General features: G+C 51.6%; 2 protein-coding genes across 6 annotated transcripts in view; one reads left to right on the top strand and one right to left on the bottom strand.

Moving 5' to 3' along the window:
• Positions 1 to 19851, top strand: part of ACAN (aggrecan) — a 50678-nt gene extending 30827 nt beyond the window's left edge. The window contains exons 12-18 of the mRNA XM_056347473.1: positions 608 to 3928; positions 13265 to 13378; positions 16101 to 16259; positions 16743 to 16825; positions 17171 to 17315; positions 17896 to 18078; positions 19516 to 19851. Coding sequence (XP_056203448.1) covers positions 608 to 3928; positions 13265 to 13378; positions 16101 to 16259; positions 16743 to 16825; positions 17171 to 17315; positions 17896 to 18078; positions 19516 to 19604 — 4094 coding nt within the window. The 3' untranslated portion in view covers positions 19605 to 19851. The remainder of the gene's footprint in view (positions 1 to 607; positions 3929 to 13264; positions 13379 to 16100; positions 16260 to 16742; positions 16826 to 17170; positions 17316 to 17895; positions 18079 to 19515) is intronic.
• A 983-nt stretch (positions 19852 to 20834) lies between these two features.
• Positions 20835 to 25937, bottom strand: HAPLN3 (hyaluronan and proteoglycan link protein 3). Of its 5 annotated transcripts, none has more exons than XM_056347472.1 (6): positions 25715 to 25937; positions 25168 to 25222; positions 24014 to 24142; positions 23373 to 23744; positions 21947 to 22249; positions 20835 to 21762 (listed from the first exon to the last, which is right to left on the bottom strand). In XM_056347472.1, exons 3-6 carry the CDS (start codon positions 24138 to 24140, stop codon positions 21482 to 21484), a joined length of 1083 nt encoding a protein of 360 aa, XP_056203447.1. In that variant the 5' UTR covers positions 24141 to 24142; positions 25168 to 25222; positions 25715 to 25937; the 3' UTR covers positions 20835 to 21481. The 5 variants fall into 5 exon arrangements, with proteins under 5 accessions (XP_056203447.1, XP_056203444.1, XP_056203446.1 ...); XM_056347469.1 differs by having other exon boundaries at positions 24014 to 24173; positions 25715 to 25933; XM_056347471.1 differs by lacking the exon at positions 25168 to 25222.
• Between the last annotated feature and the right edge of the window lie 1484 nt (positions 25938 to 27421).

Here is a 27421-nt window from a genome sequence, read left to right as displayed (position 1 = left end):
AAGTGGGCTGTGCCCTTGTGAAGGGGACTTTCTCTAAATCTAGATGATTATCACCATTATCAGCAAAATCGGAGTCTGTGCACGCAGGAGGAGTTACACTTGTACGTTACAGGACTTTGGTCTAGGACTGAACTAAATGACCAGCAGGCCAGCACACACAGCACTGCCAGAACACCTTGCAAAATATGTTGTTGTGTATCCAGGATGGGGAAGGCTGGCTACAAACAGATCTCAGGCCATGCCTTCGAGGGAGGACAGAGCTGCAGCATGGTCAGAGCAGCATCAAACTTTTTCTCTTCCACATGTTCTCTCTGAGGAAGCAGTGGCTTGGTTTTGGCACCTGGGCATTGGTGTCACTGTTGCCATCGTCCCACATCAGAAGATTATATATTCTGCCAGTTTCCCAGAGGTATTTAATTTATAGTTGATTAACATATAATGTTCATTAACAATTTGAAGAGACCAAATTGTTTCTGCAAGCACATAGTACCTTTATCTCAAAGGTACCAGTTTAGGGTAAAGTCAATCAGGAAATTGTTACTAGCTTCTTTAAAACAATTTGGTAAATAATTTTCCTATCTCCCTTTGTTCACTCTTTCTTTTCCAGTGAGTCCATCTGCTTTTCCTCCAGCTACCGTAATACCAGAGGAAACAAGTACCGATGCTTCTGTCAGCGAAGTGTCAGGGGAGGTGATTGAATCTGGAGAACATCAAGTCAGTGGTGAATCTTCAGCATCTGGGTGGGTATCTGGAGTCCCGGATACAAGTGAAGAACCATCTTCTGGAGTTTTTGAAGTTAGTGGAGAACACTCAGGGATCGGAGAAAGTGGATTACCATCGGTAGACCTGCATACCAGTGGCTTTCTACCTGGAGAAAGTGGGCTACCCTCAGGGGACCTGAGTGGTGTGCCTTCTGGCACTGCTGATATCAGTGGCTTACCTTCTGCAGAAGAAGACATATTGGTGTCTACTTCGAGGATACCAGAAATTAGTGGGATGCCATCTGGAGTGGAAAGCAGTGGGCTGCCTTCTGGATTTAGCGGAGAAATCTCTGGCACAGAGCTAGTCAGTGGCGTGTCATCTGGAGAGGAAAGTGGACTTGCCTCTGGTTTTCCCACCGTCTCTCTTGTGGATACCACATTGGTGGAAGTTGTAACAGCAGCACCAGAACGGCGAGAGGAGGGAAAAGGATCCATCGGAGTCAGCAGTGAAGGAGATCTGTCAGGTTTCCCATCTACAGAGTGGGACACCAGTGGCCGAGCCCAAGGCTTACCCTCAGGAGCTGAGCTCAGTGGGGAGCCCTCCCGGGGGGCTGAGCTCAGCGGGGAGCCTTCTGGGGTACCTGAGCTCAGCGGGTTGCCCTCAGGGCTGGATGTCAGTGGAGAACCATCTGGAACACATGAGGTCAGTGGCCTGGTGGACCTAAGTGGCCTTGCTTCTGGTATCGATGGAAGTGGTGAGGCCTCAGGCATTACCTTTGTAGACACCCATTTGGAGGAAGTGACCTCAACCCCCACAGTTACAGGAGCAGAAGCAAAAGAGATTTTGGAAATCAGTGGATTGCCTTCAGGAGGTGAAGATGCATCAGGTGTAGTATCTGGGAGTTTAGATGTCAGTGGGGAGTCTTCCGGGCATGTAGACTTCGGTGGGAGTGTTTCTGGAGTGCTTGAGATGAGCGGACATCTGAGTGGAATGATTGACAGCAGTGGAGAAGTCTCTGGAGTTGATGTCACCAGTGGTCTACTGTCTGGAGAGGAAAGTGGACTCACCTCTGGCTTTCCCACAGTCTCTCTCGTGGATACCACTTTGGTGGAAGTTGTAACACAGACCTCAGTTGCACAAGAGGTGGGAGAAGGACCATCGGGGATGATAGAAATCAGTGGATTTCCTTCTGGAGACAGAGGGCTATCTGGAGAAGGGTCTGGAGCCATGGAGATCAGTGGGTTTCCCTCAGGGACAGGAGACTTCAGTGGAGAGCCATCTGGGATCCCATACATCAGCGGAGACATTTCTGGAGCCACAGATCTAAGTGGACAATCTTCAGCAGTGACTGATATTAGTGGGGAGGCCTCAGGGCTTCCAGAAGTCACTTTAGTCACTTCTCATTTAGTAGAAGTTGTGACAAGACCAACAGTATCACAGGAACTGGGTGGGGAAACAGCTGTCACATTTCCTTACAGTTTTGGGCCGAGTGGTGAGGCCTCTGCATCTGGCGAACTAAGTGGGGAAACATCTGCATTGCCAGAAAGTGGTACAGAAACATCAACAGCTTATGAAATCAGTGGAGAAACATCTGCATTTCCTGAAACTACTATAGAGACATCCACGATTCAGGAAATCAGTGGAGAAACATCTGCATTTCCTGAAACTAGTATAGAGACATCCACGATTCAGGAAATCAGTGGAGAAACATCTGCATTTCCTGAAACTAGTGTAGAAACATCCACAATTCATGATATCAGTGGGGAGACATCTGGCTATCCTGAATTTAGCGTAGAAACTTCTACAGTCCACGAAATTAGTGGAGAAACATCTGCATTTCCTGAAATTAGAATAGAAACATCCACCAGTCAAGAAGCCAGGGGTGAAACATCTGGCTACCCTGAAATTATCATAGAAACATCCACAGTTCAAGAATTAAGTGGGGAAACCTCTGCATTTGCTGAAAGTAGCACAGAAACATCCACGATACAAGAAATCAGTGGGGAAACATCTGCATTTCCTGAAATTAGAATAGAAACATCCACAAGTCAAGACATCAGTGGGGAAACATCTGCATTTCCTGAAATTAGAATAGAAACATTCACAAGTCAAGAGGCCAGGGGTGAAACATCTGGCTATCCTGAAATTAGCATAGAAGCATCCACGGTCCTTGAAACCAGTGGAGAAATGTCTGCATTTCCTGAAATTAGCATAGAAACTTCCACAGTGCGTGAAATTAGTGGAGAAAGTTCTGCATTTCCTGAAATTAGAATAGAAACATCCACAAATCAAGAAGCCAGGGGTGAAACATCTGGCTATCCCAAAATTAGCATAGAAACATCCACAGTCCACGAAACCAGTGGGGAAACATCTGCATTTCCCAAAATCAGCATAGAAACTTCAACAGTCCATGAAATCAGTGGGGAAACATCTGCATTTCCTGAAATTAGAATAGAAACATCGACAAGTCAAGAAGACCGAGGTGAAACCTCTGCATTTCCTGAAATTAGCATAGAAACTTCTACAGTCCACGAAATCAGTGGAGAAACATCTGCATTTCCTGAAATCAGGATAGAAACACCAACAAGTCAAGAAGCCAGGGGTGAAACATCTGCCTATCCCGAAATTATCATAGAAACATCCACAGTTCAAGAAGTAAGTGGGGAAACCTCTGCATTTCCTGAAATTAGAATAGAAACGTCCACAAGTCAAGAAGCCCAGGGTGAGATATCTGCATTTCCTGAGACTAGCATAGAAACATCCACTGTCCACGAAACCAGTGGGGAAACATCTGCATTTCCTGAAATCAGCATAGAAACATCCACAGCCCACCAAACCAGTGGAGAAGCATCCACATTGCCTGCTGCTAACATCGAAACAGCTGCCACATCTTTGGCCAGTGGTGAGCCTTCTGGTGCTCCCCAGGAGAAGGAAGTTCCTGATGCCACATCTGGAGCTGTGACAAACTCAATCGTAGGCATTTCAGGAGAAACCTCTGTCCCAGACATTGTAATTAGTACCAGTACTCCAGATGCTGAACCAACACAGGGACCCAGGAACCTTGAAGAGGCTCAGCTGGAAACAGAGCCCTCCCCTCCCGCAGTGTCAGGACAGGAGACGGAGACAGCTGTCATTCTAGACAATCCCCATCTGCTGGCCACTGCTACTGCTGCCCTGCCTCAAGTCTCACAAGAAGCAATAGATGCATTAGGACCCACTACAGAAGGTACCGTATCTTCTTCTCATACGGAAGGGAGTGTGTTGTGGAAGGGAAGGGAGGGAGGGGGCATAGCTGTCACTTTTTTTCCTTCTTCTACAGCAGAGAACGTTAGGACAGAAGCAGACCTGAGCAGAATATTATTGTGGTAGGAAGCCATAAATGTGGGGTTTTCCGTAGGTTGTGTTCATAGAAACATAGAATCATGTAGGTGAGAAAAGACCTTTAAGATCATCGAGTCCAACCTTTAACCCAGCACTGCCAAGCCCACCACTAAGCCATGTCCTTAAGTGCCACCTCCCTGGGCAGCCTGTCCCAGTGCTTGACCACCCTTTCAGTGAAGAAATTTTTCCTAATCCCCAATCTAAGCCTCCCCCGGCACAACTTGAGGCCATTTCTTCTTGTCTTATCACTTGTGACCTGGGAGAAGAGACCGACCCCCCTCGCTGCAGCCCCTTGCAGCAGCTGTGGGGAGCGATAAGGTCCCCCCTGAGCCCCCTCCTCTCCAGGCTGACCCCCCCCAGCCCCCCCAGCCGCTCCCCATGGTTCTTGTGCCCCAGCCCCTTCCCCAGCCCCTGCCCGGCTCTGGTCACGCTGCAGCCCCTCAGTGTCCCCCCTGCAGTGAGGGCCCAGCGCTGACCCCAGGATTCGAGGGGCGGCCGCACCAGTGCCCAGCGCAGGGGGACGGTCACTGCCCCGGCCCCGCTGGCCACGCTGTGTCTGACACAAGCCAAGTTTAATAGCTTCTGTCTTAACAAACGATAGCCTGTGTTTGGGCAGGTAGTGCAATTATCCAGCCACCATAACTGCATCCCCAGAAGCCTCCAGGGCCTCTCTCCTGCCTGCCCATGGCAATTACGCGACCCAGGACTTCAAGGGAAGCACCAGGGGATGCATATCTGGCTTTCCTCCCCTGCACCACAGCAGCAGGCGTCAATCACTCCTCTGAACCGCCGTTCCTGGCAGGCACGGCTGCACCCCAGCCATGATGAGCAGCCTGATGGAGCTGGCACCTGCCAGGAACATGATGGAGGCATCGCCTGCTTGTGTCTCCCAGTATACCCAGGTCATCACTGGGGCACAGGCAAGCTTTCCTCTCAGTGCTGCCAGAGGTGGGGGCTCAAAAAAAGAGTATTCTGTGAATGGTCATTGAGAGCCAGCGTGAGCAGGTCCCTGGGTGTGATATAGCTGGGGAAGGCACTAGGGCATTCACGCCCCCTCTGAAATTGCTCTAAACTGTTGCTATAATCTAGAGAAAACAACAATTTTTTTCTTCTCTTTTGGAAACAAGAGCAAAGACAGCTCCACCCACAGAGACTCCCACCCTGGCCAGGGAGCGCAGCTGAGAAGTTGGATAAGACAGGTTGCAAGTCTCTGTCTTGTTTTGTTTCTCTTTCTGTGGTGTGTTGACTTGCTGCCTGCATCCCCAAGTGTTTCATAGCGCTTGCCCCAGAGTGGGAGGCTGGCCACTAACAGCTTTGAAGTGCCAAGGGGTAAGAAGCACAGCAAGCCAGCTGGGGACAAAAATCTCTGCTCTCGGCATCATCTGCACTGAGTACAGTGTTTGTATCAGGCAAACTGCTCTATCCCTTCTGCATAGAGTGTGGCCAGCCTCTGGTCTGTGTCTTATGCTGTTTTCTGCAGCTAGAACAAGCTAAATGGGTGAGACTGCTCAAAGCACCACTCCCTTTTGTCAGCTCTGCTGATAAATGTCCTTCCTTCCACCCTGCCCCTTTCTGGCATTCTAGTGCTCTGTCTTGGTAGGATCCCTTGCTGCCAAGTATAAACAGACACAATATTTAAATCTAGGTAATCATTTATGGTGAAAGCACTCTGCTAGCTTTCTGACAAGCATCCTCAAAACAGTGCTCACATGCCATGGTGGAATTAGGATACTACAATTAGAAGAAAATGGGATAGGACGTTGTTGGGCCCACCGGTGGCTGCTTCTTGGCCAAGGGAAGAGCCCGAGTCTGGTAACACAGGGTGTCCTGCAACATCCTTAGCCACAGCTTAGTTTCACTTTGCTGCAGCCAGGAGCAGGCTCCTGGGGACAAGCCCCATTTGAAAACCATCGATGCTTGTGCTGTTGTATGAAGGTCCTACATATGCTCAGTTCTCAATGGGCCATACATTCAGGTAGGACATGTTGCTTAAGTACGGTACAAAATGTATGTTCAGTTCCTTCTAGCAAAAGTAATATTAATTCCACCCCTTTCCCCCACTACTTCCTGAACTGCTTCTCTTTGGTTAATTTACACCATTCAACACGGGTAGCTCTGGACTCAGTAAGGGTCTGTAAGTGCAGGGCTTTGTGAAGCTCAGCCTGGTTTCTAACATCATTTCCACCCCCAAAGTGTTTTGAATGAGTCACTGCGTTTTCCCCTGCATCACTTCTCTCCCTCTGAGAAAACAGGTAATCACAAACCTTTGTTCAGTCCTGCTCATAACACATTTGAGGTCCTGTGTGTCTCTGCTGAGCAGCTGCATAGAGGATGCAGCAGGAGTGGGTGAGGGGAAGTCAGCGAGCTCATCGCCACCACACTGGTCCAGCCTGGCATGACATCTGGGGCTTGGCAGGGTGCTGCAGGAGTGATACACCCAAAAACCCTCCTTGCAGACCTAATGGGCTCTGCTTTTGGACCATGCCCACTGCCGTGTCCAAGCCACAAAACAAACCACCAAAGGCAGGGCTGAGGGGAAGGAAGCAAAGTAGCCAGTGAGGCTCAGCCAAAAAAAAAAAACTTAAAAAATATTGGCCCCACAGAATGGTTTTATTTCACTGCTTTTTCTTTTTCTAAATTACCCACAAGGCGATTGCCAGATTCTTCGAAGCGTTTGTTAGCCAACATTCTTGCAAAGAATTTTGAAAGAAAACCATGTGTTCAGCAGCTCATGTGTGAAGAAGTTTGAAAAATGTTCTGAAATTGGAACATGTTGTGTATTTGCAAGTCACAGAGATGACGATGTAGCAGCTGGGTTTTTTTAGCAGGTGACAGAGAGAGGTAGTGACGACTGCATGAAGTTTAACCATACAATCTTTATAAACTAGAGACAGGCTTGAGTACATGTGCATGGCTGGTGCTCCCACTAGGGAAGATATTCTAGGGTAAAATTTCCCTTTTTATTGGTAAGCCTCTTTACTACAGTGTCCCTATAGGGTTAAATACAGTCCTGGTCAGGGTCTGAAGGCAGATCATCTAGATGGCAAAAAAGCTTGTTGACCTTGAACTTGCAACACCCCTGCAACAAGGAGAAATTCTTCTAAAGAATTAGAGCAAAGTGATGACAAAAGAAGAAGAAAAAAAATAGGAGAAAAATCACAGATTTCCTTTTTTGGGTCGTTACTCTTTACAGTGCTCTGGGGATTGTGACCATGGAAAGTCTACATGGAAGAACCATAGGCTGGAACCCAAAATCTATTTCCCATGTTGCGTCTGCCTTTTTACCTGAAGCTTCCTAGTCTGGAAATTAACTGATCTTACAAGAAGATCAGTTCTGATATCTGTGTGTTGTGCTGTGCTTAGAGTTTGCAGGATGTAGTTGATGACCGCTGAGTGCAATTAATTTTGACTAACATGAAAGCACAGGTGAAGCTAGTTCAGCTTACAGAAGGAGCTTAGAGCGAGGAGCACGGAGGCATGTGGCCACTGCCCTCTTGTCCTTTCATCGAAGGGTTCCAGTTGGATCCAGCAGTCTTTTTAGTAGGATGATTTAAGTAGAGTGGTATTTTTCTGCTCTGCTCTAGCCTCTACTTCTCTCTCAAACTCAGAGCCAGAAGCACAAGAAGACCGAAGGTTAACACTTGGAGTGCCAGTATTTTTCAGTATTTAACCAAACTGAAGGCTATGCATGCACGCGTCTTTAGTCAGCAGTTTGATTCTTCCACGAGGACAGGAACTCCACAAGCTTGAAGAACTGTCCATAGGCTTGGCTTCTTCATCCAGAGTTGTGCCAACTCAGCGGGTCTTTTTGCTTCTGGTAAGATTTGAAGACAAATAATTATTAGCTGAAAAAATAGCTGGCACTTCAATGAAAGACTGTGGTTTGGAGCACTCTGACCAGTGAATGACTTAAAAACTTCGCTCAAGTTGGGGGAAAAAAAGAGAAATGTGCTGAAAAGGCAGATATTTATGTTAAGTTTTGTTTGTCTCTGCTGAAACAAGTTCATGAAGTCTGCTGCCTATGGCCCCAACAGAGATGAAGGTTAGAAGGCAAACAAGGAAAGGTCTTGGTGGGCTTTCCTTGTTCTTCACACCCTGGAAGTCTGAGGGATAGAGTTTTGTTGGTCCAGAGAAGATCAACCCAGAAGAAAAAATCTAGAAAATATTTACCTGATTCATAATGTTTGACCTGACGTGGAATGAAGACTATGCTCTCAGGAAGGAGTTGGAGGTACCAGTCCTGGCTTTGAGGGCAAGCAAAAGCACAAACCACTTGTGGCTGACCGGGTGTTTTGATGTCTCCTGGATATACTGTCTATTTTGCATCAGAAGTTTATTAGCTTAATTAAAGCCTTTCTCTGAAGAGGCAACCTAATGTCCATAACTAGCATTATATATAAGTCAGTTGACTTCCACACATAGTATTTTGGAGGCAGAGATGTCCTGAGTTCTCCTTCCATGAGAGTGTTGGACAAATCAACAGGTTCTCCTGGAAACTTGCTGTTCCCTGAATGAATGTAACTTTTTAAGGCTGTAGCAATATCTGCCCCTTCTGCAGCATGGAGACTTTGGTTTAACTGTTGTACTTAATCATTTCAGTGACTTAATTGCTAATTAATTAATTAAGTCACTAGCTGGCTATCTGAAGTTTGATGCCAGCATTTCACTTAAAATGTGTGAGAACTGTTTCCCCACCTCCCAGGAGCCTCTGAAAAGCAAATTTTATTTGTACCTGGATGACTTTATTTTTCCCTCAGTCTCTAGAAGGTAATTACCTAGCTGGTCTGATTCCCTGTTTAGATAATTGCACTTACAAGAAGCTTATAAAGAAAGGGTGAAGGGCTCAAAAGGGACTGTTGGCTGTCCCGAAAATGCCTTGTCCTTCTGTCTTACCTTTTCCTCTCTATGAAACAAAAATAGGAGTTTAAACCCGAGTGTATATTTCTAAACCAATTGCAGCTTCAGGAAAACTATACAGTTTGTTCAGGTTTGGGGTAATAGCATCCTCTCTGTTCACAAGCTGCTTTTTCTTAGTAGATGTTTTAAGCACAAAGCTGACCTTTTTTAATGGGTATTTTTGCTCGTCTTCCATACAGGCTGCCATTGAGAGAAATGCCCGGACTGTACTGTTTTAAAAGTGTTAGCACTGATTCTAGTATTGTCTTCTTAACTTGGGAAGAAGGATTTTAAAAGCATTTCCTTCTCACCACTGACGCTGCATGTTCACTTTTGCATGCCATTTACCTTCTGAGCAAAACCAGCACCAATCTATTTCTCTTTCATTTCTAAAGGATTTCTCTTTCCAATTTCCATGATCTAGTACAGAAAATTGTTTTCAAAGGCACTGGGAGAATACTTACATTGTGTTTAGTTGCACCAGAAGAAAATAGTTCTGACTAAATATAGTATGTAGCTGCAATGTAAAAGGAATCTTAGTAAGAAAATGGTGAAACAAATTCAAAGTTTGCATTGTAGCTGTGTAACTGCCCTTGCTTTCTCCAGCCAACAGTTTACATCTTCCAGATGCAAGACCCTGTTAACATCGGATATTTTGTTTTAATTGTTTTGTTGGGTTGTTTTAATCTAGAAGTTAGACCTTGGGTCCTGTTAGTAGCAAAAAATAGAAACTGTTGAGAAAACAGATTTGAATAATCTTTTGCACTTCTGGGCAATATTAACTGCAGTACGAATCGTCTTCTAAAGTGCTGCTAATTTTGCATTATCCTCAAAAAGTGAGTTAATAATATGTTCTAAATGGGCTTCCTATGCTTGGCACTGCAAGGCATCTTCTCCCCTGTCTTTGTTTCAGAGCTGAAGCTCTGGAAAGCAAGGCTGCCTCTGTTCTGCATTCCATGCCACATCACTTGTCCTTTGTTAGGGCTGGGTAATAATAGAAGTAGTCTTGTCTTGTCGGTTGATAAGCATTTGAGCTGCATCTCAAAGCAGACTTTTTGAATGACTGCTCACCCAAGCAAATAAATAGCTCGTGTCTGCATAAGATCCTTGAGTGTCAAGCTACCCAGCAGCCGGTGCTGTGGAATCGGGAGCTTGCTCCATGCTGCGCAGAGCTGGCACACCTAGCGTGCAGTGGGCTTTTCAGCTGGCTGAAGATGTGTACAGTGATTTACTAGCCTCATCTAGCTCTAAACAATATGGAAGTGGACACGTTTATGGTATATAAAAGGTTATGAAGAAAATAGCTTTGTTGCATGATAGATGGGATTATTTTTTTTTTAACTAGAGTTCTCACCTCCCATAAATATCACTTAGATGTGATATGCTAGAAACACCCACAAACTGACTTGCCATGGTATACAAAGACAACATCACTGCCAATTTTGCGATTTAGAACTTACTTTTCTAAAAGACCTCCAAGACGCAGATTTTCTGGGAGGACCAGCGACACTTCCTCCAGCCCACCAGATGTGTTTCAGTTTCTTGGTATCAGCTTGGTGAGGTGATTCTGCATCTAGATAGAGACAGGGTCACTGCTCCAACAGCCCAATGAGTTGAAGGAAGAGTCTGGTATTTATGATCATCGTGCGTTTAAAACATCTTCTCTTCAGCCATTTGCAGCATGCTTCTGGGAAGAAAACTTGCCTGTGTCTCACTTGTATTTGTTGTCTGTTTTTCCATCACTACCTACAAGTACACACCCTTTTTCTATGTGTGATATGTAAAAATATATGTGTATAAGTACAGAGATATATATAACATATATTATATGCAGAGATTTGTTTTTACAGCATATATAATATGTGCAATCATATTATGTACAATATCTGTAAAAGGAAATTCTGTTCCAGTGTTATTTTCCAGCTGGAAATTTGTGGCAATGACTTTGCACTTGTGTGCCTGCTCCCTTCTCTAAGACCAGGGATGGCAACTCACAGCAGGTCTCCTGCATCTCAGAAGAGATCTCGGATGTGCCAGTTTCTAGCCCACATGGCCAAAGACAGCTGAAGACTCATGATTCCCTGCTAAATGTTCCGCTTTAGCTTTTGTACGCGCTTCGTTCTCACTCCTGCAGCCTGCTGTCCACTTCGTGGAGCCTAACGGACAAATGAGAGCCTTTCCTTACTTGTTCAGCTGGAGCCCACTGGAGTCAACACAAACTTCTGCTGCCACTGCTGTTGGGAAGCCCAAGGGGCCTCTAGAGTTGTAATCATCCCTCAGGATACCTCACTTTCCTTTATGCTCTCTATCTTCTAGGAACTCCAAGTGTGACTAATAAGCCATACTCAGCCAAGTTCAGCTCCTCTCTTCTACTTAGGCCTGTGACCCCCATTTTGTTCTGGAAAGTCTCAAAGTATTTATTAGTGTCATGGAAACAGGAATTCTCTTCCTGTTGCAGTGAACAAAGAAATCCAGAAAGCATTCATGAGTACTTAGAAGGGCAATCCAGAGAAAAAAATACCTTCTCTCAGAGGAAAACTGCGAAACTGGAGTAAGAAGTTCATCGGCCATCTGAGGAATAATTGCATTGCTTGCAGTGATACAGCCTGAAATAAAAATGACAATCTTCTTGTTCCAAAGCACAAACGGATTTACCATCCAAGGTCAGAAGGAATTTTTTCCATCACTTAGGCACGTTATGGAACTTGTCAACTTTTAGTTAACATATCAGACATTAGCCACTGAGTGACCATGCAGTGACATAGGGTATAACATGCATCTGCTCACACGTGTCTAGGGACACTGAGCAGCTGGGCCACTGATCTTCAAGGAGACAATATCTGACTGAATATACCCCAACCAGAAGATGAACAGAGACCTTGCGGAGTCACTGCTCTGCTCTGGTATTTCCATAGCCAGCATGTCTATCATCTTTGAAAGTTTCCTCACTAACCCCTCTCATCCACAAGAAGAGCACGGAGAGTTAGTCAGCACCTCTAAAGCCTTACATTTCTTCTGACCGTGAAAGAGAGAAACGTCTTGCATGAGGATCTAACCTGTCACCATTTAACCTAACTTGCGTGGATGTGCTCCCCCTTTTGTCCTCAGTCCTCCTCCTTGTTTCTGAACATCTCTGAAATCTCTCCGATTTGAATGACTCTTCCTCTGATTCCAAAGATCAATAAATAGGATTGAGGCTCAGTCTAGAGCGACACTGGGAGAAGAGCACAAGCTAGATTTTGCAGTATATAGATACAAACTGGCTACCTGTGGCCTTCTTCAGAGCATCTATTCTTCCTTCTTTCCTTCTGCCCCAAGATGACAGGGGGTGGAAGTGCTACCAAATGGTGGCATCTACTACCCAGGCTTGTGCTAATTAGCAAGTTGAGAAACATTGGAGTGTTGGGGAGTCAAACTCTTTCCATACCAACTTCTCTTTTTGCCTCCAGAAAAGCTAAAAGGATTTTAAGGGCTGTTCTATCTAGATGGCAAACTAGAAGTAGTTTCCTCCACCAAGATGGAGTCTACAGCTGGAAAAGACTTATCATCTTCTTCCACCCCCATCACAAGCAAAAAGGTGCATAGTGGGGACAGGTCTGGAGAAAATAGCACTGCATTCCAGTATTCTTCAGCAAGGAAGAGGCACCTATAGTTAGGCCTAAGATCCTCAAAGAGAAAAAATTTAGGGCCTCTGAACACCTTTGAACCCAGTTCTTTTCTTCTCTGCACTTTCTTCAACTTCACTGAGAAGAGATGTCTTGCCCCAGAACGTCATCTAAATTATGGTTAGGAAAAAACTAGTAGCGATCACTGGCAGCAAGGAAGACCAGTTAGGAGATAGAGATCTGTTTCAGGATGTTTCCATCACTTATGAACATTCCACATTTTCTTCCTCATAGACCCATAACTGGTGAAGACACAGACACAAGTTAACACACTTGATGCATCAGGCAGAGACAGCGGACAAGGAAGAGTTACCACAGCTGTCAAAGACACTGAGTGCTGTGTATTGGATACATCTTGCTGAGCTGGTACTGCTATCTTCAGAGTGGTGTTCAACCATCAAGTGACAGAAAGCCAATGTCTTCCTTGTAGGGTGGGTTGGGTCTCATGCCTTCATTCTTCCAGCAGCAGCAGTGGCAGTACGTTCTAAAATAAGACCCTAGAAACTCCCAAGTTTCCCCAAAACAACTGATATTCCATCCTAAACAAGCAAGGAAACAAGTTCTCCTGGTAGTTGAGTTGTCTGCCCAGAGCCCTAATGGAAGCCCTTGATTTCTTGCAGACACTGATGAGTGCCACTCAAGCCCCTGTCTGAATGGAGCTACCTGCGTTGATGGCATCGACTCTTTCAAATGCTTATGCCTTCCCAGCTACGGAGGGGACCTGTGTGAGATCGGTACGGCCTACCTGGCTTCAGCTAATCTTACTAACTGCTGCACGACCTTGTTGCCACCCTACCCCCAAAAAAAGCTGATCCCAAGTGGTCCCATTAGTCCTGCCCTCATCTCAGTAAGCTAACCTCTAACAGCAGCGTGAAGTACACTAGGGAAAAGCTTTGAGACTTTTCCTTATATATTTTAATTAGTTTGTTCGTCATGACACCATGTCTTTTAAGACACCTAAGCAGGAGCTTCTGGTGTCTTCTTCAACTTACTCTTTTTTAAGTTTCTCTAGTGAAGTTCCATACACATCATAACAATGTTGATCACACAAGTCACTGTCTCTCTGGGTCAAGGGTCTTTCTGTTCATCTGTAACAGTAAGGAAACATCTGAGTACATCCTCACCCCAGGCAAACTTTCTCTGCTAGACTGGAATTTCATAGAAGGATATTTCAACTGAGCCATGAAAAATGATTGTGTTTCTCTCTGTGAAGATGCAGCTGAGAGAAGCCTCATTCACTCCAGGAATCTCCACCAATTTGACACAGCATGACATTTTTGTCATCTTCAACGTAGCTTCCTGTGGCAAAATCAGCAGGGAATACACATCTTTGAGAGAATGTGAAGTGACCTATTTTTCCATCAAAATTAGGTACTCTGATCTGCACTAATACTTCTTTTTGTTTCTACAAGGAAATAAAAAGAGTTGAGCTTTTTTTTTTTTCTTAAAGCTGGTGAAAGTCCAAACTTTTATCAGCTTAGCTGAGGGGAAGCTCTCCTGCCTTGCTCAAACAAAAGAGAAATAAGGTTGTAGTGTCTTCTTCACCTTGGCACAAGTAATGATAGTATATATTGGATTTTTCTCCTCCTCTTCCTCTTCATCTCTTTTTCTGCTTCCCATACAAACATTGGGAGCAGACCATAAGAAGGCAGTTCACGATCATTGGACCATCTGGGCAGGAATTGTGCTGCCTTAACATCAGTTTCCTAATGCAACCTAATCAGGCCCGTATTTACCCATCGTTGCTACCTGTTGTTGAAGATCCCTGTAATTCAACAAGAGGTTCTACCCTGCAGCTGCTTACAATCTTGTTTGGCCCAAGCCAGACCTAGTTTCCTCTGATTTATGGGCTCATGGTGCCTGGGGGCTATAGCCCGGGAGATGTAAGAGGAAGCCAGTGCCCCGAATTCAGTGGGGAGTATAAGCGTTCATTATTCCCGTGAGGCAGACCATCCTTTCTGTCAGTCTCCAAGAACAGCAGGACACCGTAGGTGGGCTCTGCTGTCTGTGCACACAGCCAATCTTTGTCACCATGACAGTGTCCCTGCCAGGGAACAAGATTTTTGCCATTATTTTCCAAGATGGTTGCTGTCTCATTTCCCCATAAGTAACAGCTATGTAGGAAAGCGTAGCCTTTCTCCTAGGAAATGTCCTGCTGAGGATCTGTGCCATGTGCTGTCCCATCCCCAAAGCTGTGATGACAAGAGGTGGCATTCAAGCTGCTGGAAAAGAGACTTAAATCTCAAAAGACGGAGCATGTTCTCTGCTCACCTTGTGCAAGCAATCTGCCTGCAAAGGCCAAGAATCCTTACAGCTTCAGCTGCTTCCAGATAATCCATGTGACCTGTTGAAGAAGGCAAGAAAATGTTTTTAGTGCCTCAGCAAACTATCAACCCTTCCAACATCTATGAAGGATCTGCAATCTTCAGTTCAAAGAACACCAGAAGGGTAGATTAGGAGGAATTACTGTGACTGAAGGTGACAAGTGCTTTGACCTACCGAGTTTAACAAAGAAGAAAGAAATTAAGTACAGAAAACCTTACTGGAAAGGGAGAGAGGCATGAGGACTCATGAAAGCCTATCACTCCAAGATCAGCAAGTGCCTGAGAAAGGATGGTAGACAGGTATCTAAAAGGCTGAGACTAAACACATTTCATTTTCTGTTTCCTTCAGTCACATGGAGCAGATGTGTGGTGTTGCATTGCATGGAAGCTGCTGATGGTGTTTTCTGGTGGTTTCTCCATTGGCCTCTGCTCTCCCCACCTGTGGTTTTGCTTTTTTTAATTGATGGATTCTGCTTTTCAGTGTCTCTCAGATGGTAAAATATGTTCTGAAAAGTTGAGGAATTTCTGTACTTCCCTAGCTGCTTCCAAGCTTTTCCTTGAGATTTCATTTTCTCTCTCCACCATGCTAAGTTCCTGCCTCCATCTCTTTTCTCCCATCTTGGTAGGCTTGCTTCTCCTCCAGAGCCCCAGCACCACGTGATCCAACCATCCAAACCTGGGCTTTCCTCCCCTCTTTCATTTTCAACACATGTGTGTTGACCGTGGACAACTGGATTCAGATTTTGGAGTTTCTTTCCAAAGCAAGAAAATTCTGCAGGCCAGCACAACTGGGAAGACAGGTGTTCCTGCTTGGTCTGTTCCTCAAGAACAGAGTCCATGACACAGGGATTGAATTGCTCAGGAATAAGTTTGCACCACTGAAGTTTTCTCGTAGCACTGGCCATGTTACTGCAAACACGGGGTCTTCAACACAGGTTCCCCTCTGTGTGTGTGTGTGTGTCTTGGATGCCTTCTGATAATTTCCCCTGGGATTTCCCATAAGGGTTTGCTTTTTAGTGGAAGTGACCATGTGTTGTCCCATGCCATAAGAGCATGAGCTTCTAAGAGGTGAGTTGGAAGACTTCCAGACCCATGCACCAACTCCTTTTCATCCCTCCTTTGTGTGTTTCAGACCTGGAAAACTGTGAGGAAGGCTGGACCAAGTTCCAGGGCCACTGCTACAGGCACTTTGAAGAGAGGGAGACTTGGATGGATGCAGAGACCAGATGCCGACAACATCAAGCCCACCTGAGCAGTATCATCACCCCAGAGGAGCAAGAATTTGTGAACAGTGAGTGCTGAGGGCAGCCTGAGGCTGGGCAGGGTCCTTCCATTAGACTCCAAGTCTATGGGCAGATTTATCCAGAATGACATAAAAACCACAGTTTCCCCCACTGGTGTGTACATATTTCCTGATGAGGCCTCACCCTTGCGTGGGAAAGGAAGAACCTTGAGCCATGAGACAGAAGAGGGCCCTTTCTTGGCTAGGCGAGATCTTTGCTCTGACCACATTGCTGATGTGGCTTGTTCACAACGTGTTCACTTGATGCAACAAGTACGGTGACCCATGTCAGCGTGGGTGGATTCACGCTCATGGCATGCTGAGTGGGGAGGGAGATGGACAAGCGTGATGCAGGGCAAAAGGGACATCAGGGGCTAGTGACTGGGAAGGAACTGAATGACTCAGAGGTGACAGGGACAGCTGAGATGGTAAAGAAACATAAGGTGTAGGGGAACCATGATCCACTCTCCTCTCCCCCTCTGGCTCTTCCAGGCCATGCACAGGACTACCAGTGGATCGGCCTCAGTGACAGAACTGTCGAGAACGACTTCCGCTGGTCCGACGGACACCCCCTGGTGAGCCCACGGCCCGCGGTGCGGGCAGGCACTGGCTTTCGGTGGGGGAAGAGGTTCCCCTTGGGTGGGAAGAGCCCTGTGAGTTACGTGCTGAGCGCTTTGGTTGAGCATTGAGTGGAGGCAGCCCTAAACTTTGTATGGCTCATGGTTTTTCCAAGCCTCTAGTAAAGCTGCTCAGCTAAGCTCCTGGGCACCATCACAATAGAAATAACGGCTGCAGTAGCAGTGCTGGCAACCCATGGTCTTTGCTGGTGAGAGGCATGGGGAAGGCAGCAGCAAGGATGAAGGAGGGAGCAGGAGAGGGAAGAGCTCAACCTTAGGCGAAGGGCTTTCCTCTCTCTGCAGCAATTTGAGAACTGGCGGCCCAACCAACCCGATAACTTCTTCGCGGCGGGTGAGGACTGCGTTGTGATGATCTGGCATGAGCAAGGCGAATGGAATGACGTTCCCTGCAACTATCACCTCCCTTTCACTTGCAAGAAAGGAACAGGTCAGTATGCTGTGCTGCGCCAGCAAGGATGGGGGGCTCAGGCAATGGCTGCGGGGCTGGAGTGGGACCCCCCAGTGCACATGAATGTGGGTTTTGTCACTGCAAAAGGTGGTCAAAGAGGCTGAAGGCAATAGCAATAGAAGTTGGCCAAGGCTTTAGAAGAAAGTTTCCCAACAGCTTGAAAACAAGTAAGATGAGCCACCAAGGATGGGGTTTCGCACCCCCAGGCAGAGCCGTACCCTGGCTGCAGCATCACTCCTGCACACCAGCTCCATGCCCTCCCACAGAGGCAAGTGGCTGCTTTAATGCCTGGCCCTTGCTGCTTTCTCCAAGAGGCAGGAATGGAACCCAGAGGCAGACCACTGCTTAATTTCAAGGCCACAGGATTTCCATATACCCCTGCCCCTACTTGTTTGTGGACAGAGGCAATCTCAGAGGGATTTAAATTTTTTCGCGTGGGAGTGTCAAGGCTGTGCATGCCCAGCCTGTGCTAGGCAGGCAGGAGCTGCCCGGGTGCAAGCTGCTCGCTCAGCCAGGCAGGACCCCTCGAGCTCTCCGTGTCTCTGCCCATCTCCTGCAGTGGCCTGTGGGGACCCCCCCGTGGTGGAGAACGCCAGGACCTTCGGTCGGAAGAAAGATCGCTACGAAATAAACTCCATGGTGCGGTACCAGTGCAAACAAGGCTACATCCAGCGCCACGTGCCCACGATTCGGTGCCAGCCCAACGGGCAGTGGGAGGAGCCACGGATATCCTGCACAAACCGTACGTCTCAGTCGCTTTCCCTTTGGGTTAGGGCTGATGCATCCCTGCAGCTGGAAGGAGGAGCTGGGAATGAGAGGGACATTGTCTTGGGGTGCACTTCAGCTCTGAGCCAGGCAGAAAGGGACATCATAGTCCCCTTTGCTTGTTGAAAGATCCCCTGTGATGGGGCAGTGGGAGCTGGCATCTCTGGGCAGGTGTGCACTACGGGGGCTGGCCAGAGGGACAGCCCAGGCAACAAGGAGCTTACCAAGGGCCCAGGCTGCTTAAAGGAAGGAGAGGAAGAGAAACAGTTTCTGAAAAGGGTGAGTTTTGGCACCACCTGCATCAGCAGAGAGAATAGAGGCAGGGAGCTGTGGTCCCCCTCAGCCCTTCCCTGGCATCCCCCTGCCCTGGGAGCAGACGGGAGCCCTGTGGCAAAGCTAAGCCAAGGGACAGGGATCCCGACCCTTCTCCTGTCAGGCCTCCAGCTGACAGCAGCCATCCCTCTCCCACTGGTGTCCCAGACCACTCCCACGGCTGCCTACACCCACATCCCATCCCTGCTCGCCTGCAGCTTCCCAATAATTTCGTCGGTCTCAGCTAAATCACATCTGACCAGTGGCCTCCTTGCCAGGTCCTGGTCCAGCTGGGCAATTCCAGCTAAAGCAACGGTCCCACAGCCAGGAAAAGTTGATATGAGCTTAAGGGACAAACCTCTGCCCCAGGGAGGAGACGGAAGGAGGAGGGATGGAGGAGGTGTCCAAGGCGGCTGTGTGGTGCAGACCGCTGATTCCCTTGGCTCTGCTGCAGACTCAGAGAGCTGCAGGCTGCTCCCACCATGGTCTGCCAGCAATCAGGAGACCTAGGCTGTTCCCAACCAGCTTTTGCTGTTTCCATGAAAATCCTCCTGCAATCATCACGCTCTGGAGTGGTGCCAGCCTTGAGGGAGACTAGCAGCAAAGATCAGGCAGAAACCTTGTCCCTGCCAGCCAGACGGGTCTGTTTCCCCTCCTGAGCCCCGAGCACATCCCACCCCTGATGGCTATTTCCCTCCCTGTCCCAGCGGATTGGGGATTGACTGGTAGGACAGTGGGAGAGATGGGGAAGTGGTCCCCATGCTCACCCTGTTGGCAGAGCTGCCCTCCCAGCAGGGCATGGGGAAGGGATCGGACAGGCATCCGCAGGGAGGATGCTCCTGGCCAGGCTTTTGGAAAGCACCGGCCACCTTCACCCCTGGGTGAAGCAAACCCCAGCCACAGGGGCGAGAGGAGGGCTGGCTGTGCAGGGGCAAGCAGGCTGGTGCCAGGGCACACACAGCCGCCTGCCCAGCAGCGCTGCCTGCGCCTGCCCGTGTTTCTCCAGGGAGCCAGGGGCTGGGGCAGCCAGTGCGGGACAAGCAGCATCTCTGTCCTGGCTCCTGCTAACAAGGTGTCTTTTCTTCTGCTCCCTCTTCCGCAGCCTCCAACTACCAACGCAGGCTATACAAGAGGAGCCCCAGGAGCCAGTCAAGACCCAGTGGTAGAGCCATGCACAGACCCACCCATTAGAGCGGGGCGAGAGAGACCAAGGGGGAAAGCGAGAAAAAGAGATTTTTAATGGAACAGTTATATTAACAGAGTCAATTTCTTCTTCTTCTTGTTGCTTTTTTGTCATATAAGGAAAAAAAATTATATTAAAAACAAACCCACCTTTGTGTATATATATAAAAAAAAAATTAATGTTTTCCAAGCACCAAAGCAAAGCGAATTAGATCTCAGCATTTTTACTAACCGTCCGGTTCCAATTATCTTCATGCCTTCGGGGACGGGGGGGGGGGGGGGGGGTTTGCAGAGGGCAGGGGGTTAAGTTAAATAATAAAGATGATTATTTTTTCCTGATTTTATCCACGAACAATGTAATTATTTCTGTTATTTAATCTCCAGGGTGAACAGCACCTTTTGGGGTTTTGTGTTTGTTTTTTTTCCAGAATCCTCCTACTGCTGCAGCACGTCAGGGCGGGTGGGGAGGGCCGGGGGGCTGCGGTGGAAGGAGCTGTGGGAGGAGGGAGGCGAGGGGATGCTGAGACCCAGGACCAGGGTGCTGGGGACTGTGGCCCCTCTCTACTTCCTCACCGCCCCCTGCAGCGCAGCACCCATCCCGGGACAACGTGCTCTTTCCAGGGGACCGTGCGGGGCACCAGCGTTCCCTGCACCTATTTATATTTTTGAACATATCCTATTTTGAAAGAACGATAAATAATAAAGAGAGTGAAATCGGAATGGGCACTTTGTCAGTGTTGTTTTTGTTAGGCAGGGCGGGTGTCTGTCTGGGCAGGGGGAGGTCTCCCATGGCAAGGCAGCAGGGAAGGGGTGAGCAAACAGAGTGCTCCAGGCTACGTGGGACCAGCTCAGCCCCAGCCAGCACCAAAGGGTCCTGCCCTGGGGACAATGGAGGTCCGGGGGAATTCCCAAGCTCCAACCAAAGAAGGATCCTGGAACAAAACAACACCTCCCTGTTCAGCTCTCGCCCCAGGAGGGGATTAACACACGTACCTAAAACCATCCCCAGCAGAAGCTGCCTCACCCTCCAGCTTTCAGTCCTGACACCCAGGGGGTTAATTAACACTCATTAACGAGGGAGCACCAGGCCCTTGCAGGAGCTCAGGTGGGCAAAGACATGAGACGGTGCTCAGCCAAGGATGAGACAGTCCCCGGTGCCCAGCCAGGGATCCCCAAATCCTCTCACTGTGGCAGACTCCTCTCTCGTGCTGGGACAGAGATGGGACACAGCCACATCCCTCCAGGGCATTCTCCACCAATTTATTAGAAGAGGTCCAGCAAAATACATCTTTTCATAACCAAATGCTTGAAGAAGAAGGCACCAGAGTTCAAGTGGAGTCCGAGCGAGAGGCACACGGAGATAAGGCACTGGCACTCCCACAGGGACAGGCACACCATCATCCTTCAGCAGGATGGGGAGGGGGGGCTGGAAGAGGGGCCAGGATGCAACAGAGACACCTGCTCTCTGCCTCTGGCCAAATCCAGCCTCGCCTCGCTCCCACCCCATGAGCTCACGGGCAGGAGTAGCCTGGAAGGGCAGGCGGGTGTCAGTGACATGCTGCCACCATGGGAAGGGGCCACCACCCACAGGGTGGCAGAGACCAATTGGGGTGGCAGCAGCCCATGGGGATCATTCTTGCACGGACCCCATGCCAGGGACAGTCCAGCACTGCCCCAGCTGGCAGCCACCCCAAGCAGCTGCATGTGCCAGCTGCTGAGCAAGATGTGGAAAATATAAAGGAAGGAAACAAAATAAAACAAAAAGAAGCCTCCCCCCGCCATCCCACCGCCCCCTAGTCACCCCCAAAACAGCCCTGGGAAATGCCAAACACCAGGCACCGTCAGGCTGGAAACATCCTCTGGCCAAGAAGGAACCCTCCGGCTCCTTATCTTTCCTTGTAGCAGAAGACCCCAAACCTGCCCTGGCTGGGGAAGCCGAAGCTGCGGACACCGGGCTCCTCGGGGCCGCAGTTGGCTCGGGGCTTGGCAATGGGGTAGCGGACGCTGCCGTCTGCCAGCCAGCCAGCATCGCAGCGGTCCAGCCCCAGGAACTTCCAGGCAGAGTAGAGGTGCCCCACTCGGGCAATCTCAGCCCCTGCGTCCTGGCAGCTCTGCTTGGCCTCTTCCAGCGTCATTCCAGCCAGGCGGTCCAAGTAGAAAATCTCTCCTAGAGGGAGAGGGGAGCAAGAAAAGGGAGTGTCAGTGCTCAGCATCCTCCGGAGCATCCCCATCTGGAGCATCCCTGCCTAGAACATCCCCACCCAGGCTGTGCCCTAAGAGGGAGGGATTCCACCAACAGGACATAGCATCTTCCCCAGGATGCCACCCCCAGCCCATGGCCCAGCACCCACCTCTAAGCGCAGAGGAGAAGCAGAAGGCATCGAAGCGGTGCAGGTGCCGGTGGCGCGGGCCGTAGCTGCGGATGCCTGGGGCAAGGTGCAGCCCACCACAGGGCTTGCGGGGCAGACGGATGGGGTACTGCACAGTGCCATCAGCCAGCCAGCCCGCATTGCACCAGTCCAGCCCCTCGCTCCAGGCCTGGAAGAGCTGGTTGAAGGTGGCGAGGATGGCACCTTGCTCCTGGCATGCTCGCTCAGCTTCATGGAAGTTGAGCCTGTACTGCCCGCGGGGAGGCTGGTAAGGGAACACCACACCTGGGGGCAGACAGGGTGGGTGCTCAGGCGGCTCCATGGGCAGCGCCCCCCCCCCGCCCCCCGGGGCCACCCCCAAAGGGGTCCCCATCCCATCCCAAATTCAGGCTCTGGGACAGGGACTACCCCAGGGTGGCACAGGCCAAGGCACAGGCATGCGGGGATGGTGCTGCTCTGGGCATGCAGGCACCAGCGGCGAGTTGCCAGCGACATCTGGTGGCACAGGGACATGGGGGCTTGGTCCTGGGGATACATGGACCACCCTTGTGGGGCAGCACCTGCACATACAGGGATGCACAGACTATGATAATGGGGGTGCAGGGACCATCACTACGTTGTATGGACCACAGCCCTGGGGACACACAGACAGTGGTCCCAAGGGAGGCATGTACCACCGCTGTGGGGATGGAGACACCGTTGTCATGGGGATGCACAGGCTACAGGAACAGGGACACAAGGACCCACATCACGGGGATGTATGGGCCGCAGTCCCAGGGACACACGGACCACCATCGTGGGGTGGATGCACTGCTGTCATGGGGATGGATGGACCACAGGAACATGTGCACCACCACCATAGACCACAGTCACAGGGACTGGTGGGGACAAGCCACCATGGCAGGCAGGGCCCACAGGCAGGTGTGGACAGGGCACAAGGGGGACGTTTCCACAGCTCTGAGCTTGCCTGTGGAGCCAGGGCTGAGTCAGTTCCCTCATGACAAGTGAGCAAGAGGGGTTGGACCAGTCACCAAGGTTCATCACAAGATGCATGGGGATACTCAGAGCTGGGAGGCAAGGGGGTGGCTGCACATGATGCAGCACAGTGGGAAGATGGGTGGATAAAAGCAGGAAATGTTGCAGCCACGGGGTCACCCCCAACTCTGACTCCACAGTAGTATTCCCAGCATCCCAACTGGGCAGTCTGCTCTGTGCTCACTTGCTGCTGAGACCCCACAGTCAGACAGCCCCAAGCCACCACGCCATCACACCAAGCATCCCAGACTCTTCCCATGACTGCGCTCCCTGACCCCCCACATCACTACCTCCCTCGAGGAGGGGGTGCCACAGGAAGGCCAGGCGCTCTGGCTTTGTGCAGGATATCATGTGGTCCCCAACATGCCCCTACCTTGCAGCCGGAGGTCCACCACATCGCTCTCATCCTCCAGCCCATCAATGACCTCACAGCGGTATTTGCCATCATCCTGCAAGCGCACATCACTGATGACCAGTGAGGCCTCATGTCGCCCAGCCTGACGGAGGTGAGCACGGCCCTGGAAGTTCCCGAAGGCCACGTAGGTCTTCCCGATGGCCACCAGCACATCCTGCTCCTTAGTGTAGTCATCCCGCAGCTTGGACCACTTGATGCGGATCTTGCGCTTGGCTTCCTGGTCAGGCTCGTAGTGGTACTGGCAAGGCAGGGTGACATTGGTGCCACTGGAGCTGTAGACAGGGTCTTTAGGGGTGTCCACTATCAGTTTGGCTCCATTGAAGTAAACCACTGGGGACAGGGAGGGAAAGCATGATGAGCAGGTCAGGATCCAGGGCCAGGCAGCGTCCCCAAACCTCCCTGCAGCCACTCTGTTCCCTCCATCCAGCCACATCCTTTTCTGCCTGCGCATCCCATAAGCATCCCCCAAGCATCCATGGAGTGTCCCCGCCTACTCCTCTGGGCCCCACATCCCCCCCAAGAGATGGGTCCCAGCCCCATCCAGAGGCAGCCAACCTGCCGGTCCCCCTTTCCCCCAGCCCTGCCAATCCCCAATATACCTTTCTCCTGCCCACTGCCCTTGTCGTTCATGATGTGGTTGTAGTAGAAGCCGTTGTAGAAGGGGTGGTGGGAGCTGCTGCCCAGCCGCAGCAGGGTGGCCTCCAGGAGCAGCGGGAGCAGCAGCATGGCTGGGGAGCGAGGCCAAACCCTGAGCCCGGGCTGCGGAGGGGGAAAGGGCTGCCGTAACACCCCAAAATACCCAGGAGCGCCCCAGCGCATGTGGTGCCAGGCAGACCCCATCACAGGGGTGCAAGGAGAGGGGTGGGAAGAGCTGGCAGAGGAGATCGCCTGCAGGGGAGGGTGCAGGCAACCTAAGCCATGGCCCCAGGCCTGTCCCACAGCCAGGACTCCCAGTCCCCTCCATCCTCCTCCTCCCGCCTGGGTCACACCACGCACCACCACGTTTGCTGCTGTGGCCCATTGGGGCTTGTGGAGCTGCGACTAAGCTGGGGATGGGACAGACAGGGGAAACAGGATCTCAGGGCATCCTTTGAAGAGGGAGCACTGGGAAAACATCACATAGGGGGTGCAGCAGAAGTGGCTGAGCCCTGCTGCAAGCCGCAGGCTCGGTTTACAGAGGCAGCCAAGCGTGCAGCCCAGCCAAGGAGGGAAGGAGAGAGCTCGGGGCTGCCTCCGCTGCCCTGCCACCGGACAAAGCCCAGCAGCACCCAGCTGGCCTGGCCGAGGACCCCCGGCTCTGACCCAGGGCTGCCGCTTTGTGCCACAGACACAGCTGGCACCGACTCCATGCAGGACTTTTTGCTCTCGTACTATGTCCCCTGAATGAGAGGCCGCCCGGCTGCCCCACGGCACTGGAGATCCACACTGCCCCAAGCTCTGGGTGCCCCAGGCACCCAAGGGTGCGCTGCACGGGGCTCACCCAGGGCAGCTCACAGCAGTTATTTGCCAGCCTGTGAGCTTTCCCAGAGCCGGCAGAGGGGGCCCGGCGCCCAGCAAGCCTCCGGCAGCCCCCCTCCAGGCTTGAGATGGATCTGACATACGTGCCCCCTGCTCAGACAAGGTTTAGGAGTGCCTGCAGAGGTGCCCCAGGCCAGGGGGGCTGGGGGAGTGTGGGTGCTCTCCCCCAGCAGGGTCCAATATGGGGTACCGTGGTGGTGTCCAGGGACTGGGGTGTGCAACCGGCTGCTCTCACCATGGGTTGCTCACTCCTGGGCTCTCCTCCGCAGTCGGTACCGCTGCTCACCTTCCTGTGGGGTGCAGCCCACGCTTGTCACCCGCGGCTGTGTGCGGAGGCGGTGCTGGAGGGCGCGGGGTGCACCCACCCGACGCCAGCACAGCCCCGGGAGCCAGCGGCAGCGGCGTGCGGCACCGCAGGCACTGGAGCCTGGGCGGCACGCCGCCACGTGCTGCCCGCCGCAGCGGGCTGGGCTCGAGGCACCCACAGCCTCGCACCTCGGTTTGGGGGGCAGCAGCCCCGGACCCCCTGTGCCCCCAGTGCCTAGCCACCCCGCAGAGCCCAGCATTGCGCTGATGTGCTGGGGGGGGCCAGCATCCTCAGCAGTGCTAGTGAGCATCGTGCTGCAGCACCCACCGTGGTCATGCCTGGCACATTCCGTGGCGATGCCCGGCACCCTCCGTGGTGATTGCCATCCCTCCCTGCCCTCCAGGCATGCAGGGTGCCCGCCACCCCGGGGTGCCAGCCCTCTCCAGCCCTGGCTCCGGGGCCAAGCCCTACTCACGCTGAGTTTCAGGCAGGCTGCAGGCAGGCGTGCTGGCAGGCTGCAGGCAGATGCACTGTGTTTAGGGCTCTTGCAGGGCTGAGAGGAAGCAGCTCCAGGGCCTGCCTCTTAAAGGGAAACACACGCCTTTCCCAACCCCCTGCTCACAGCCTGGAGATGGGGTGGGTGCCCCCGGGCCCCCGCCTGCCCTCCATGCCTGGGCAACCACCTCACCGTGGGCCTGCAGGCTGCCTGCATGCTACCCACATGCTGCCCGCACGCCTCCTCTGTGATGTGCCAGCTGCCAGCATTGCCCCCAGCAGCAGGGAGTGGGGTGCCCCAGTGGGGCTGGTGGGACCGCATGCAAAGCCCTGGTGAAGCCACAGTGCCAGGGGAGAAGAGCCATCCTTTACCCCATGTCCCAGCAGGGGCACTGCCTGCCGTCCCCAGGCAATGGTGGTGTTAAACACGCATGGCAGGAGCACCACGGGCAGGAGCAGGAGCGGATGGGGATGGGTGGGCTATGGCCGGGGGTGGGCTGTGCCCAGGGTGTGCAGGCAGCGTCTGCCTGCTCTGGGGGCCAGGGAAGGCAGCTGAGCTGCGGAGTTCAGCCTCTTCAGGGTCCACGTGTGGCTGTGGGGGCAAAGCAGAGGCACAGAAACCAGGGCAAAAGCTTTGGGGTGCCCAGTAGCACCCATCTGAGAAGGCGTCGCTCCTAGGCTTGGGTGATGCCTTCCATGCCAGCTCCCCCTGGCACACACCCATGCAGGTCCAGCCCTGAGGAAGGGCAGCACAGCAGCAGCACAGCCGGGGATGCCGGTCTGGGGGTGGCCGAGCACACGAAGGAACCACAGACCAGCGTGTGCCCTGACCTGGCGACCCACCACCCCGGCCCAGCCCGCCGCTTCGCCCCCCGCTTTGTTGTTTTATGGCAAGGAAATGAGGCATGGGGGCCCCGGTCCGGCTCTTGCCGCGTGGAACGGCGTCAAGCCGGAAAGAAAACAACTCGTGTAAAAAAATAAACTGACCCAGGGCTGGCTGTGGGGTGAAGGGGGACGGGACCCCCTCCCAACAGCCCCCCAGCAGGGTGCATTTGGGGTGCAATCTTGTCTGCCAGCCGCCCCCATGCTGATAGGGAGCAGCCAGCATGGAAATCGTGTTATCTGCCACCAGCACCAGCCTGGCAGCCCCCGTCCCCCATGGGAAGCCCAAACCGGGAATGGCTGTGGGACCCAGGTTCTGGAGGCACTGCCCTTCCTTGCTCTCCTTTTCCCTGCACATCAGGGCCTGCCAGCCCTCCCGGAGGAGGGACACAGCAGTGCCAGGCTGCCCAGGGACACAGGAGTGTGACGGCCGGGCACACTGCCCGCTTGCCTGCTAGGAGCGGGCTGCTCCGCAGCCCACAATGAAGGGGCGATTAAATCTCCCGGTGCAGCAGCACGAGGCTGCTGTGCTGCCTACATCCCGGCCAAGGGTCCCCAGTTCCCCCAGCCCTGCCACATGGCCGGAGGAGGTGGTGGGACGGATGGCATCCCTGCTGCATCCCAGCTGCATCCCAGCCACCCGTACCCCTCTGCAGTTGCTTGCCCAAGTTACCCACGTCCCCACGAGCTGGCAATTGGGATGGTTCCCTCCACCGACCCCCACAGACAGACAGCCCCACAGGGGCACGCTGCTCCTGGCGTGGCCGTGCCGTTGTTTCAGAGCCCAGGAACAAGCCACCAGTGC

This window comes from Falco biarmicus, chromosome 7, assembly GCF_023638135.1.
Source record: "Falco biarmicus isolate bFalBia1 chromosome 7, bFalBia1.pri, whole genome shotgun sequence".
Taxonomy (NCBI): Eukaryota; Metazoa; Chordata; class Aves; order Falconiformes; family Falconidae; genus Falco; species Falco biarmicus.
Note: the sequence above shows the minus strand (reverse complement) of the source record. Positions and strands in the feature narration are given on the sequence as shown.

Excerpts from the sequence above, each read along its gene's own strand:
- HAPLN3 (XM_056347468.1), bottom strand. Across the intron at positions 22,250-23,372 it reads GGTGGACCTCCGGCTGCAAG|GTGTGGTGTTCCCTTACCAG; the intron begins GTAGGGGCATGT and ends GTCTGCCCCCAG. Across the intron at positions 21,763-21,946 it reads CTTCTCCTCTGCGCTTAGAG|GAGAGATTTTCTACTTGGAC; the intron begins GTGGGTGCTGGG and ends CTCTCCCTCTAG.